General features: G+C 42.5%; 1 protein-coding gene across 1 annotated transcript; it reads left to right on the top strand.

Annotated features, from left to right (window-relative positions):
• The first annotated feature begins 3916 nt into the window (after window positions 1-3916).
• On the top strand, window positions 3917-15233 carry abcb6a (ATP binding cassette subfamily B member 6 (LAN blood group) a). Its single transcript, XM_020653929.3, has 20 exons — window positions 3917-4196; window positions 5285-5808; window positions 8879-9019; window positions 9155-9344; window positions 9554-9646; window positions 9918-10110; window positions 10260-10381; window positions 10473-10582; window positions 10665-10730; window positions 11001-11126; window positions 11240-11316; window positions 11551-11614; window positions 11766-11851; window positions 12031-12088; window positions 12177-12281; window positions 12527-12701; window positions 12855-12967; window positions 13517-13611; window positions 13705-13773; window positions 13868-15233. The coding sequence occupies exons 2-20, from the start codon at window positions 5293-5295 to the stop codon at window positions 14025-14027; spliced, it is 2559 nt and encodes an 852-aa protein (XP_020509585.1). The 5' UTR covers window positions 3917-4196; window positions 5285-5292; the 3' UTR covers window positions 14028-15233.
• Window positions 15234-15489: the final 256 nt, after the last annotated feature.

Here is a 15489-nt window from a genome sequence, read left to right as displayed (position 1 = left end):
CTGAGGGGCATCAGATCAGGAAGAACTTCCAGAGCTGGGAAAATACAAGGCACAGCTGAGTCCTTTCTCAGAGGAGTGTCTCTTGCATAAACCAAATCAGCCACTTCCTGATCCTGATCTGTATTTGAGTTGTCCAGCTCAGTATCAGGCACGGGACTCGGAGGCAGAGGAATCTCAGTTGCTCTTTTAAAATGGTACTGGGCCACCAGATGGCTCACTTCTTCCTCCACAGACTGATCCACAGACATCTGAGGGCACTGCTGCTCAGTCGATGGAGATGGCAGGTTTGATGACCAAACAACCTCTGGAGGTACCTCTTTCTTGGTACAGATGTCAGTTGGAGGCTTCTCCTCAAGATGTGGTCCAACAGTAGACCCATGTTGGTCTCTGGTGCAGACTGATGTTATAATAATTCAGATCTCTGATGTCTTCTCTTGGTTTGTAAAATGATCAACGCTAACAGTAATGATCACAAGTGATCATGAAGGTAGTCAGAGGTGTAATGATTTTAAGTTGTGAGCTTGAGGACTGACTGTGTGTCTGAATGTTCTGTTGGCACAAAGACCTGGTTCTGGATTTCATCCTGAACTCAAACTTTATTCAACATTCTACTTCAAACAATCACAAAAACAATGTAATGCTCTTTAATCATAACTGTGCTTGTTTCATTGCTCCTAAATACACACAAATATCAAACCAGGTCTCATAAAGAACATATAGTGTGGTATGTAGTGGCATCAGCAGGTAACCACAAGTAGCCAGACACTTGGCACAAGGTGGGCACACTGAGTACCAGAAGGACTAGCAAAATAACAAAGACAAAGACCTAAGTAAAACTGCACTTCATACAAAGTTGGACATTTTGATAAGTGTCAAGAAAAAACAGTTTAATGGAGTTGATTTGTGCATCATATCTGTTCTTTTCACATTCCTTTAAACTGTCAAGGCCAAAGAACTTGACATGTTCACACACACAAACACACACTTCCTGCCTCTCGAGCTGTACATGAGGGTGCACTCCAGCAGCCGTGTAGGTAGAAGCTCCTTTGTGGTTTGACGGCTGATCTTATCCCCCTGAGCTGCTCTCTTCACTGCATGAAAAAGTGGCTGACCTGCTCTCCGTGGGCTGCAGGGGTCGGACAGTGCAGGCTCAAACTCCGAGAGATTCGATGTCGAGCTCAGTGGGCACTAGTGGAAAAATCTTCTCAAGTGAAAAGCTCTTTCAAACGTCTCTTGAATTTGAGGTCCTCGACCCATTGTGCTGCAGTTACTCAGCCGTTTAGAGGCTTTTATGAAAAAGCCTCAAAAATCAAAAATAAGTGCATCTGTATGCAAAAATAAGTGCATCTGTATGTGTTTTTATCTTTTCACAGAAATTCTGAGTTTGCTGTCACTCAGCAATAAAACTGGAGGTCCCTTCACTCAAGTGCCGCAGTGATGCAGCAGATTTTTCCCTTCCAGACAGTCAACGGAAGTGTCTGGACCAGATATCTAAAACGAGACTTGGCACACTTATATCCAGGAAACTCTGTTTTTGGTTTCATCTGTGGGTTATCTCTGGCAAGATAAGATTTCCTCTTTAAAAACAGATGTACAGTAGCAGAAAGGGCAAAGCTTTGCCAGGAACACAGATGTCAAAATCAGTCAGCATACATCAAAATGTGTAAAAGCATCATACTATTAAACGAATATGTGCATATGATTGAATATTGCATTCTTGGCATGAATGTTCTTGTGAAAATGTATCATATTTATGATTGAGAATGATTTTAATCTTCAACAGGGACAAAAAAGAAGATGAAAGAGGGTGAAGCAGCCCACCGATTTTGCACCAATCAATATAACCTGTTGTGTTCACACACATCGGCTCACCCCGACTTTAAGCGGACATTCCACAAGGAGGCGGGTGTGAAAAATTCTGGATGAAGTTGTTCAAACATGCAGCTCACTACAAAATTTAAGTTGAGTTTTGTGCATGTGTGAAAAGGGCTCTCGAGTGGTGTTCCCTTTTCTAATTCTCCCAAACATGTTTTTTGGAAACATTTATAACGTTAAATTAAAGCTTGTAGTAGAGGTAGGTTCTCCCCAACCCGTGTCATCTATATGAACAGTCTGTCTGCACACTTGTTAGCCGCTCTAGCACACAATAGATCATGTGTGATTTGTGAGTATTAACGGTTGCAAAGGTCATCCACAGCGAGCTGAATTCACAATCCTTCAGTGAATCCCATTCAGCACAACCCAAAGCTGTATCGATCGCGCTCAGTGCTAATGAGATTGGACGTAGCTTTCCTAACACCACCCATATTCTTTCCCCCACTTAATCAAGGGATTAGATTGGCATGCACATCCGCCTTATCCCCACACCTTCCATATGTGTGTCAGGCGGACAATGAAAGCAGCAGAAATGGGAACGAAATGAAAAGGAAGGTGGAATAGGAGAAAAGAAAGAGCCACCTAAAGGACCTAAAGGGCTCCAGCTGAGTCCATGAGGAGAGATGAGGGCTGTGATGGGCAGGCCGTCACATCCACGGGGAGACAAAAGAGGCGAGGCGATGGACAGAAGGTCCATTTCCACTCGCACAAAAGAGCCGGGGAGATGAAGCAGATTAGCAGCTCTTTATTCCCATTGTGAAGCCTCTAAATGATAAGATTTACCCCTTTTTTTTCCCCATCCCAGTGTGTGTGCATGTGTGTGTGTCTGTGTGGGTGTGTGGGTGGGTGTTAGCTCTCACCAGACATCACAAGCTCTTTCCCTTCCCTTTTTTTTTTCTGTTTCTATACACCAGGATATACTTCCCCCTTTTTTTTCTTCTTCCACACACACACACACAGGTACACTTTGATTCTGAGCAGCCTTTTATTCCTCCCCATAGGACGGACACATGCGACAGCTGCCTTTTGAGTCACTTCCCTTCTTTGTGCACAGCCTTGAATTTACAGTTTGATGGGAAAAAGCTCTTAACTCAAAACCCTCCGTCACTCTAAGACGATGCTTTTTATGTTCCTTTGACTTGAAAATTACTCTTCTCAGCAGAAGAGGCACTTGGGTTATGTTGCTGCAGTCATTAATCACTCATTCAGCAGCCTAAATATAGCAGTAAAATTACACCATTAGCAATAATATTCATGCTATTATATGTCATTGTTATCCTGCAGAAGTATTTTTTTCCCCTCGCTACCTGTGGGACCTTTTGTGATGGAGCTTTTATGAGCTATTGTTCACACATCAGTCAGATGTAAAAAAGTGGTTACCTCTGCGTATTCCTTAGTATTTACTGCCCCCTGCTGGTCATGCTGTAGTATGGCATGCTCGCATGCACGTTTCATACAATCAACCTTCAACGTCAAAAAGATTCCCTGAAATGAAACTACAGGGGTGTCAATCCTAGTTTTATCATTGTTGATGCTTGGAATACGGACATTTGCATCCAAAATGTACCCCTGCAATGATCTAAATGGCAATATAAAAGACAAACACACCAGAATGAGCTAAAGCAAGAGGAAAGGGTTAAAGGTAAATATTGAAATATGTACGGTGGAGCAGGATTTAAAAGCTCAGCCAATTTTCAATTTTGCGATATTTTTTTAAGCTTGTTCAGGAAGGAGTTTAAAAAAAAAAAAGAAAAAAGAAGAAATAACCCGTTTTCTTACTTCGCCAAATATTGTTATAAACAATTAAATTAGTTCACCTAAAATTGAGTGTAGGTTATTAACTCTGATTGGATAAGTTATACAATTAATTGGTTTTGCAATTCAAGTCATCATTTATTAATCAGAAGTGAGTATACACCCTATTGAGACTGAAAAATAAGTGGGCATACACCTTACACCTGTGTGTACCATCTGCTCTTTCTGTAACAGCTCCGTCGCCGACCTCTAGAGGGCGCTGAGTCCCAGGCCGTGTAGTCGAACACGGACTGTTGTGTAAAGTGTCGATCGCAGAGGGGGATTGTTTAACGCGTGTAGCAAGGACACAAGAGCCGCAGCCGCAGCCGCAGCAGCATCATGAATACAAGACACATTTCAGCGTAAATGTCACTACACAGCACCTACTCGCACCTGTGTGACTTTTAAAACCGATATTTGAGGTTCAGCTGCGTTTAGACGACGAGGCTAAGCTAACAGCGAAGTGGACTGTGGAGTAACCTCTGTTTCTGACAAGAGAAGTGGACAGCAACCACCTGGAAATACAGGTAAATAAAGACCCAACAACACTGTTATTTAAAAAAAATAAAAAATAAATTACAGCCTCTTTAATGCACGCTAAAGCTGCAGTGGTGATATCATTGCTTGTTTTCCCTTCACCTGGTCAAGGGAGAATATTTACTGTAGGAGTGGTTAAAAACTCAATTTATCACTCTTATGAAGTTTAATTTTGCTCTGCCATTCAGCAAACATGTTAGTAATGTTTGGCAGAATATGAGGTTTGTCTTCTGTAAGCAGCAGCTGAAGAAGGTGTGTTAGTGAACCGTGACTCAGCGAGTTCTTAATGTAGATGAGTCATGCAAACAAGGCATGTTTAAGGACACCTAAAGAGAAGGAAACCAGCTCTGTTTAAGGGATGTTATTCACCATCAAAGTCCATTTTTATTTGTTTTTGTGCTACATCAAGGTTATAGTATCAACAGGGGTGGGCATCCTGGGGTCCACTCACTTCTCATTTATTGATTAAGGAAAAAATATATTTGAGTTCAGCAGGAGGCCGTGGCCTTTAAGAAGAGATCATGAGACCAAACAGATCTGGAGATGTACAACACTGGCGTTGAGCAGCCTGATCACAGAGGGGCATGATGAGCTGTGCACAAACATGACAACATCCTGCAGGAAGCAGATACAAGTTCACGTGCGAGAAGAACGTGTTGGGAGTAAGTCCAGACAAATCTGCTTCCTGCTGGATTTGCTGCTTGCAAAACAGAATTAAGCCTCCTTGTTTCATTTTGGCAAACTTAGAACAGATTATCATAATATTGTTTGGGCTTTTTCTGTCTTTGACCGTGAGGCTGATTTAAAAACAAACGCAGTAATAAATGAAACCGGTTCGTACGAGGGATGTAAAGATGAATCGTAAAATCGTGTTAAATTGATAACAGAAGATAACAGACGAGACAAAAAACTGTGTGCAAATCTGAGAAAAGAAGACGGGGGACCTACACAAATAGCACAACGTGCATGATGCAGCATTTAATCGACACCACAATGACAAGCTCCAATCACTTCCCCTTGTAGGCAAAAACTACTTAAGTCTATGAAACACATCAGTTTCTTCATACTCTCTCTCCAGGTGCAGCCATGGTGTTCCTTCAAAGCTACTGTGAAGTCAACGCCTCCATCTCCCACACCTGGGTGGATGAAGGCATCGCCCCATGCTTCTACTTCACCCTGGTCCCCTCCATCCTCCTCACCATCGCCTTCTTCCTCGGCACCGTGCACTGCATCTTCTACCAGAAATACGGCACAGCGATGGAGCCGAAGTTCATCCCTCGCTCTCGCCTCTACGTCCTCCAGCAGGTCGTCTCCGTCCTCCTCCTGTTGCAGTTTCTGGGTGGGCTGGTGTGGCGAGCCGCCAGCGGGGGAGAGCTCCCGGGTTACGTGGTTCTGTACGGCTGTTTCTCTGCGCTCGGCTGGGTCTGGGCCATAGCACTGCTCAGGACGGAGAGGCGCAGGGCGCTGGTGATGGATCGGACCAGGGGCCACAGCACGGCCCTGCTGCTGTTCTGGGCCCTGGCCTTCTCCGCGGAGAACCTCGCCTTCGTCTCCTGGTACAGTCCTCACTGGTGGTGGGGTCTGGAGGACGATCAGCAACAGGTGAGGAAAGAGCGAACGTGAGGTCAACTTCTTTAAAAATCATCTTAAGTACAAAGACAGCCGATTGTGTGGTGGAGAGAGTTTGTATCTCATAAAGTGAGAACATTTTTTTTTACACAAGCACTCTCTAAATATTTCAGGACAGGCACCCCTGAAATCTTTCTGAGTTTCTATGATGATAGTTTTTTCCTTTATATCAACGCCGTGTTTTATTGGTAGGATTCACAGTCTCAACTTATGAGGAGTAAAGAAGGTGATAAAAGAGAATAGAGATCACACCGGGGACTCACTCACAGGTCGCTGGGAATTTTCCTGAACAATTCTCAGTTGCACCACAGCACAGGATTTAAATATTCTGACAGATTTACAGGAAAATAAACACCAAAATGAGTCATTTGATCTTTTGCCCAACATGGTATTTTGACGTGTTGGTTACTTTGACACAAAAAGGTATTTGACTTGAGGTTAATTCTCGTCATAATTATCCAAATCTCATTTCCAGTCCAACTCCACTAAATCAGGATTACTCGTTTTCAGAACAATGGGGGAATTTGTTTCCTCCGTGGACTCCAGGGTCTGTAGATTTACTCCCAGAAAGTTGCAACAGCATCAGATTTGGATGGTTACGCACCTTTTTTTATACGTTGAGAAAATAATCCCAAAAGTCTTTTCTCTGTAGCTGAGTAATGTGCTTATTTCAAGGTTAGCTTCTTGTTTTTTTCGGCACGTTTGGTAAACTTATCATTAAGACATTAGCTTGAGGGAGTTGCAAAATGTGAGCACATGTGATCTTTGTAGCAGACTGAAGAGCTTGATTTTAGTTTGCATGACCTGGTTTTAAGAGACTCTCATTCAAAAGAAAATTGTGGCATCTGATATTTCTTGTTCTAAGTCATAATTTCCTCGTTTTTGCAGCCTTCATTTTATAGAGTGCTCTCCGCTGTACTCAGATAACTTGTAGACTCTGTACCATCATGCAGCTTATCTTACAACCTTTATGTCCACTTTCAACGATGCATCACGCCTTGTTGTGTCTCTGATGTTGCTCAAAACATGGGCTGATAATTCTGCAACCATTTTCTCTCACATGTATCGTCGTGTTCATGTTTAATGATTTGTAATTTGTAATTTATTTCAAGGACAGCCCCTTGAGATGCATCATCTCATTTTCAAGGGGGTCCTTACAAAACATAAATTAATCATCATAATACAAAATCAAAATAAAAGATAAATCCAAAACATAATACCAAACATTTAAACACAGAGACACCCACACCACAAACACACACACACTCACATTCACTCACACTTAATGCTCCCCCAAGCCTAGCCACCCACCAACCAGCCAGTATTACACAATCAGAAAAAATCTAATGAGAAAAAAATAATAATAAGAAGAAGAAAGGAAAACCTCTGCATATATATATATATGCATACACACTATACAGGACTTGCACACATAGGGTACGCAACATTAAGGCACAAGGTACAGAACAGTACATACATGTAGATATGAGATACACGAGTGCAAGCAAGAGGAGAGCAGGTCCAGACAAACTAAGTCCAACAGAGAAAGAAAATCAAAAGCGAGAGCAGGATGTTTGACAATGAGTAAGTAGAGATGATTTAAAGATATGAAAAGAGGTGATAGATCTAAGTGAGCGAGGTAGGTTATTCCAATCTGATGGAGCTTTAAATTTAAATGCACGGCGACCAATTTCTTTCCTGATTCTTGGTGTGAGGAAAAATAGATGATCAGTATGCCTTAGGCTATACTGTGAACTGAAAGGGATTAGAAATTGTTTCAAGTACGGAGGAAAATTAAAATAGATACATTTAAAAGTAAATAGCGACCAATGAAATGTCCTTCTGGACTTGGGAGCCAGCCAATTCAAGGACTCATACATTAGGCAGTGATGGGTCCTATATGGACACCTCAGAACAAATCTACAGAGACTGTTGTATAAGATAGTGAGAGGTCGAAGATTTGTCTCTGAGGTGTTCCCATAGATAACATCAGCATAATCAAGGATTGGCAGCACCAATTGTGTCACCGGACTTGCAGTGAAAAACATTCAACAGAATGATAAAGTGATTTTAGACGACCATATATTTTCTTAGAAATTGAGTTGATGTGAGGTTTGAAAGATAACTGGGAATCTAGCAAGTTTAAAGAACTTAATCTCCAGATCATCTGGACCAGCACTGCATCCAGAGCTTAGACCATCAGTGACCTGTTGGACATCAGTTGGTGTGATAGTTCTGAAGGAAAAGGAACTGCCACATCTGTTGAGTCGGGGTAAAGTCAGAGTGAGAATAACCAGACAGGGAGCTACCAATTGTAGAGAAGTGTTGGCTAAATGCCTCTGCAATTAATGATGGTTCACTGACAGTTTAATGATGTTTGCTTTAACAGTTAAATAGGCCACAGTGTAGTTTTTGATTAATGATAGGTGTGTCTGTTGAGTCACTGCGTGAAGCTGTGCAACCTGTCCTGCTTCATTCACACCCAGGCAGCAGAGACACACGAGCAGGCATGCAAAAAAGAAATTCATAACACAGCCACAAGACTCTGGTGGCCGTTTTTCTGCTGAGTCATTGCTGAGTCTGACTTTCAGAGCCTGAAACCTGATCGGTTAACCAATCAAATCACAAGACCAAATGTAGCCCCTCCCACGCTGAGTCAGTGGTTGTATAATGATCAGCATGACTTGAAGTTTGAGCCTCAGAGGCTTCCTTCTTTGTCATATTTCATCCACTCAAAGCCTGAAACAGTGTGTTTTAATAAGACATATCGTCACTGAAACAGTTTTGATGACATTTTTTCTTAAAATAAAAATATTTCTAGAAGTTGTTGAGTGAATGGAGAGAAGAGGATTGTAAAAAAACACCAGTTGTTGTATTCCACTGTTAGAGTGCATACATAACTTTATGAATAAGGACCAGGGTGTCATGTTTGTGCGGAGCTGCGTTATGATCATTTCATTTTCATCCCTCCATTATCTCATGCTGTTAAACTGCAGTTAGGTAACCATGTTGATCTGCTTTTTACGTTCTGTGAACCCCTCAGGTGCAGTTTGCCCTGTGGCTGATGCGCTACACCGGCACCGGTCTGCTCTTCTTCATCGGTTTCAAAGCTCCCGGGTTACCACGGAGACCGTACATGCTGCTGATAAACGAAGACGAGCGGGACGTCGAGAACAGCGCTCAGGTAGTGACGCACAAAGGAAACACCATCACCTCGTTTTCCTTCTTGTATGACTCACAAAATGCGACATGCACTCTGGGAAATTATTACAAATTAAGAAATTCTGTGTTTGATATTTATTCTGTTTCTCCCTCTCAGAGTCTGCTGGGCAGAGCAGACGAGAACCAGTCGACATGGCAGGGCTTCAGGAAGAAGGTCCGGCTGCTCGTCCCCTACATGTGGCCCCGAGGAAGCCTCTTCCTCCAGATGCTCGTCGTCTTCTGTCTGTGTCTGCTCGGAGTCGAGAGAGCGATTAATGTCTTTGTGCCTATTTACTACAAGAATATCGGTGAGTAACTTTACCTGTGACCTTTGAGTTGGTCTGACAGAGCTGCTTCTCAAGATAAATTTAAGTTTCTGCATCTACAGGCCAGGTACTAACATGCCAAGAGAAAGAATATATGATGCATCTTCTTTATGCTGAAGCTAAATCCTTCTACATCAGATTTACTGTAATGTCTCTCTCTCTCTCTCTCTCTCTCTCTCTCTCTCTCTCAGTGAATGAACTGACTGACCAAAGCCCCTGGCGCGCTCTGGCTACTACAGTGTGTATTTATGTGCTGCTCAAGTTCTTTCAGGGCGGCGGGGCAGGTAAGAACAACTCATTCGTGTTCTGGCCACATAACGTGCAGAGAGTGAGATTTGTAAGCCACAAACTGTTGATGACATCACGCACGGCTCTGTTGAGTGTTGTTTTTGAAACCTTAAAGGGTCAGATATTGAAATACAATGCAGGTTTTGGTTAATTTGACATTTGCTACACTTTCCCAACCCTGAGGAAACAGCCTAAAGTCACCTTTCACATACAGTAGGCCTTAGCACTCTTCATCACTCTGAAAAATCTACCTTCTTCTCTTCCCAGGAGCGTCAGGGTTTATCAGTAACATGCGCTCCTTCCTCTGGATCCGGGTGCAGCAGTACACCAACCGCGTGGTTCAGGTGCGTCTCTTCTCCCACCTGCACTCCCTCTCTCTGCGCTGGCACCTCGGCCGCAAGACGGGGGACGTTCTGAGAAGCATCGACCGAGGCACCTCCTCCATTAACAGCCTGCTCAGGTGAGAGACCTCCGAATAAAGAACGAGAGGATTACTTTTGAAGTAACATTTTGAGATGGCGTTCTTTCTGAACATCTACGTTTCCTGAAAGGTTTGTCTTCCAAAGCATTTTAAATTATTCTCAAATATCTCTTTTTTTCCCCTCTCAGCTACATCGTGTTCAGCATCTTCCCAACCATCGCCGATATCGTCATCTCCATCATCTACTTCATCACTTACTTCAACGCCTGGTTCGGCCTGATCGTCTTCGTCTGCATGACCCTGTACCTCAGTAAGTTGTGCATTGCATATCCATATAATAATCAGTCATACCCTCTGATAAAGTGGTCAGGTTTAACTTGAAGGATTTCCGATTCCTGCAGCTCTGACCATCATCATCACCGAGTGGAGAACCAAGTACAGGCGGGACATGAACCAGCAGGACAACAACGCCAAATCCAAAGCTGTGGACTCGTTGTTAAACTTTGAGACGGTGAGGACACATTCAGTGGTTCATCATCGTTTTGGTCCATGAAGAGGTTCCTTTAATCTTTTCCTCTGTTTGTATTAAACAGGTGAAATATTACAACGCAGAGAATTACGAGGTGAGCCGATTCGAGGACGCCATCCTTAAATATCAGGTAAGTCAGACGTGTTCCTAAATATACAATAACTCCAACAATGATGCTGATATATAGCCTTCGTACACTCTTTTTGTGTCTCTGGAGGAGCTGGAATGCAGAATTTATGGTCGACATTTAGTAGAAGATGAAGAAGACATGAGCAGTAGATTGTTGATAAAATATTAAACATGCATAAGGAGCATCAGATTTGCTTTTCAACATTTCTCTCAATATGTAACTATTAGCTCTAAAGGGCATGCATGTCATATTTCTCTTTCCTGTGTTTAGGTGTCCGAGTGGAAGACTCAGGCGTCCCTGGCCTTCCTGAACCAAACACAGAACCTCATCATCGGATCGGGGCTGCTGGCCGGCTCTCTGCTCTGTGCGTACTTTGTGACCGAGGGAAAGTTTCAGGTACCTTTCATTTCCTTTCTATGCTATTCTCCAGTCTCCACCTGGACAATTATCAACAACAGTTTGAATTGCGACATTAAGTCGGGGCTGTAAAAGCGACTCTCCCGTCTTAGGTTGGAGATTTTGTTCTCTTTGGGACCTACATCATCCAGCTGTACACCCCGCTCAACTGGTTTGGAACCTACTACAGGTAAGAAGATGCAGGACACCATGAAAGAGTGTTAGAATGTCCTCTACAGAATAGTTTCCATCCTTCTGCCCTCAAGCTTTGTTGTTATTTCAAATCAATAAACTGAGAATTCATATGACATATGACTGAATGAATCCTTTTTAATATTCATATTTAAACCAGCATTAAAAGAAAGTGCTCTGCAGTCCTGCTGTTTCTCTTGCAAACAGTTATCTCTACTTTTCTCTACCGCAGAATGATACAGAATTCTTTCATCGACATGGAAAGCATGTTCAAGCTCTTTGAAGAAGATGAAGAGGTACCTGTAGCTGTTTTCACACATGCACCTCCTCCTGGAGTTTTTCAGGAGATTTCTGCATGTGTGAAAGCATGTGAAAGTGTTTACTTTAAACCCCAGCTGTATGAGGATGTTCTTCTTAATATTGCCCTTTTTTCCCCCTCTTGTGCAGGTGAAGGACGTCGTAAACGCAGGAAGCTTTCTCTACAAATTGGGAAAGGTGGAGTTTGAGAACGTTTACTTCAGCTACACAAATGGGTAGGTTTCACTTGAACTTTTATAACTTCTATTATACTCACTTAACCCCATTAATGATGTCAGTCTGGGACATTTGTTGAGTAGGGTTACGAGATGTGTAGCTCAAAAACCTCCTTTTGTATTTATTGATAAAAACACTGATAGATTTGTTTAACTTAGATTTCACTTCTGTTTTACAGCAAAGAGATTCTCAAGGATGTTTCCTTCACCGTCCTCCCGGGACAGACTGTTGCTCTTGTAAGTCAGAGTCACTACATTTAAATGAGTTCAGTTTTTTTGCCGTCCGCACCCTCATATAGTGAAACTTCCCGACTTCTCTCTCCAGGTGGGTCCATCAGGCTCCGGGAAGAGCACCATCGTGCGCCTCCTCTTCCGTTTCTATGACGTCCAGGGAGGCTGCATCAGCATCGACGGCCAGGATATTTCAAAAGTATAATCTCAGGAGATCACCTTACAAATACAAGAACGATGAACAAAGAATTAATTAAAGCACAGCAAAGCCCCAAAATGAGACCCTGCTGGAAAATACTAAAACACATATTTGCAATTCATACAACCTTTAATTGTGCATGGTCAGCTAAACAACAGGTTTTGTCACTCTTAATATCCCCTAGAGCGATGGAAGCCCAGGCTGCAGGTTGTCTTTAAGAACCAGATTTCATTGTCTCTCCTCAGGTAAAACAGAAGTCTCTGCGAGCTCACATAGGCGTGGTTCCTCAGGATACCGTGCTTTTCAACGACACCATCCGGGACAACATCCGCTACGGACGCATCGCCGCCAGCGACCAGGAAGTAGAGGAGGCTGCTTTAGCTGCTGATATCCACGATAAAATCATGACCTTCCCTGAAGGTAAGCACATCGATGAATCCTGCTGTTGTTTTTCTTTGAAGGGTTGCATCAACTAAAGTGTGGCTGTTTAAATGTTTTTGAGTCCTGAGTGGGACTGAGGAAATGTTGGATCTCTTGACCTCTCAGTGATCTCTGCGCATTGTTCTCCGGCAGGTTATGACACACAGGTTGGAGAAAGAGGTCTGAAGCTGAGTGGAGGAGAGAAGCAACGAGTGGCCATCGCCAGAACGATTCTCAAAGCACCTCAGATCATTCTGCTGGATGAGGTGAGATTACTAAAAGCAGAAACTATATTTAAGTTGAAAGGCAGACTGAGGACAAACTGTGATCTAGAGCAGGGGTCCCTGACCTTTTGGACTACACTGACCAGACAGCAGCTGTCATATATCTGTGAGGTAATCCTCTACTTATGCCATTTTAAGATATATGAAGTACTGTAAGAGGATAAATCAGCCCAAACTTCTGTTGAAAACAAAAAATCAAATCCTTTTTTCCGGAGCCCAGGTGATCATAGTGTGGCGTTATGTGCCTTGTCAACGCTGAATGAGTGGAAAGTGTCTCCAATATCCTCACTGCCTGGGGGTCTAATGCCCGGTGGTTGGACCTCCTGATCTAGAGAGAAAGCGCCCCTTTGTTTTCTGATCTACGTGTTGCTGTTTATGTATCAGTAGCTGCAAGTTTTGTAGAGAACTGAATGAGCTTTCAGACCCTTTTTGCAGGAGTTCGTCACTGTCATACCACTTGGGGGGGGGGGGGGGGGGAAGTGAAGATTGTTGCTGTTGTTCTTACTTTGTACCAATGATGTGTTTCTGCAGGCCACGTCTGCACTGGACACACAAACGGAACGCAACATTCAAGCCTCATTGTCAAAAGTCTGCGTGAACCGTACAACAGTTGTTGTAGCTCACAGGTAAGTGAAGCACGTGCGTTATATTTTATGGGTTCATGTTTATCTTCTTTCAGGATGTCACTGAATTCATGACCGTGTGTCTATAAATTAAAGGTTGTCTACGATCATTGGAGCAGATCAGATTCTTGTTATCAGTGATGGCCGCATCGCCGAGCGAGGACGGTAAGTTGGCGTCATTAACTTTCAACCGTACAGCATGTTTCTTTTTTTTTTTTACCATTTAGCTCCAAGTGAGTCACTTTTTTCCCAATCGTAGACACGAGGAGCTGCTGCTGAAGGGAGGTCTGTACGCAGACATGTGGATGAAGCAGCAGCAGGCCCAGGACTCCGACTCCTCGTCAGACACGGAAACCAAAGACCGACAGTCGGAGAAACTGCAGCCGCCATCGACGTCTTCAGGCCACCACGGCCACTGAATGTATTTATTACCTCCACAGATTGAGTCCACTTTTAATTGTAAGGGTTTCATTACTTTTAGAACTCTTAGTATGATTGAAATGTTATTTATTTTGAGGATTTTAAAACTGAATGTGCAATGGAAAGTTACGGTGTAAAGATGCCTTCTTGTGGGTGACACTCGCAGCTTTTCAAGGCCTGATTTAAAATGACAAATCGGCCTCTGTTCATTTTTGCCATCTGATTGTCTACGAAAGACAAATTAAGTATTTTCTTTTATATATCTGACTTGATTTAAGTTATTTAGAGATACATAAGGGAGAACAAAGGATATAGAAAACAAAACTCTAATCAGATTTACATTTAGTTGGTATACAAGCTGTATTCAGTTATATTTTATTATTGTAAGGTTCTCTCTAGTCAAAGATTCCTGCTGTCTTTGTAAGTGTGAGTGGAGTGTGTTGCTGGTTTGATTAGTGGGTTTTCTAAACTGTTGGCAAGGATGAACAAATACACAAAAGTTGAAGGTCACATATCATGATTACATTTCACCATGTTTCTCTAACACTAACATGTGTCCCTAGTCCGCCACCCGAGCCCTTCCAGAGAGGGGGCGTGATCAGACACAGCTTATTTACATATTTAAAGCTACAGACACAGAAACAGCCTTTTCGGAGCAGGGCTGAAATAGAGGTGGTTTATAGGCATGATCAAATACAGGATCAGAGTGGATTTAGAACAAGAAACTCCTCACACATGTTTTGAGGAGCTCTGAGACCTTATTTAAACTTGTTGAAAAGGAGGAGAATATGTGACCTTTAATGTAAACTTGGGCAATCATGACTTTTCAAACACTGTTTTGGAGGATAACATAACTTTTACAATCAATGACTTATCAATGACATCAAGAGTATCAAGCTTTCTCATGGAGGCAGTGGTACTCAGAACATTGGTTTTATAGAAACAAGTTGATAATTGGTTGAATCTGCGTATACGCTGTGTTTTTTAAGTCGACATGGAGAGACATTCTAAAGTCTATACAGTAATGATTGCACTCATAATGTAAAACTGGTATACAAGAGTCTTTAAAGCCATATACGTAAATTCTCCATAAGAATCTGTTTAGCCAATCACAGACTTTGTATATCTACCTCTCATGATTATTACATTTGTACATATTTTTGTGTAAACTTGTTCTCATGAGAAATAAAAAGTTTTGTTTTTTATTTTTGCATTACTTTGTTTTTCAATCCATTAAATTAAAAAAGTAGAGTTGCTCTGGGTTAGTTCTTAAAAAATCGTGTCAAGGGAGCAGTGATATAAGATTAATGACGAATATTTATTTTGGTGCTCCTGATTCGTGTGCTCCAGTAGTTTCTTTGGCTTCTGCCTGAGATAGGGGGATCATTGAATTTTAATTTGAACATGTATAAGGTCCTTTCTCTCAGAGCACTGACTTCCGCTTGGTAAGCAGCTGTAGCG

The sequence above is a fragment of the Labrus bergylta genome, chromosome 24 (genome assembly GCF_963930695.1).
Source record: "Labrus bergylta chromosome 24, fLabBer1.1, whole genome shotgun sequence".
NCBI lineage: Eukaryota > Metazoa > Chordata > Actinopteri > Labriformes > Labridae > Labrus > Labrus bergylta.
Note: the sequence above shows the minus strand (reverse complement) of the source record. Positions and strands in the feature narration are given on the sequence as shown.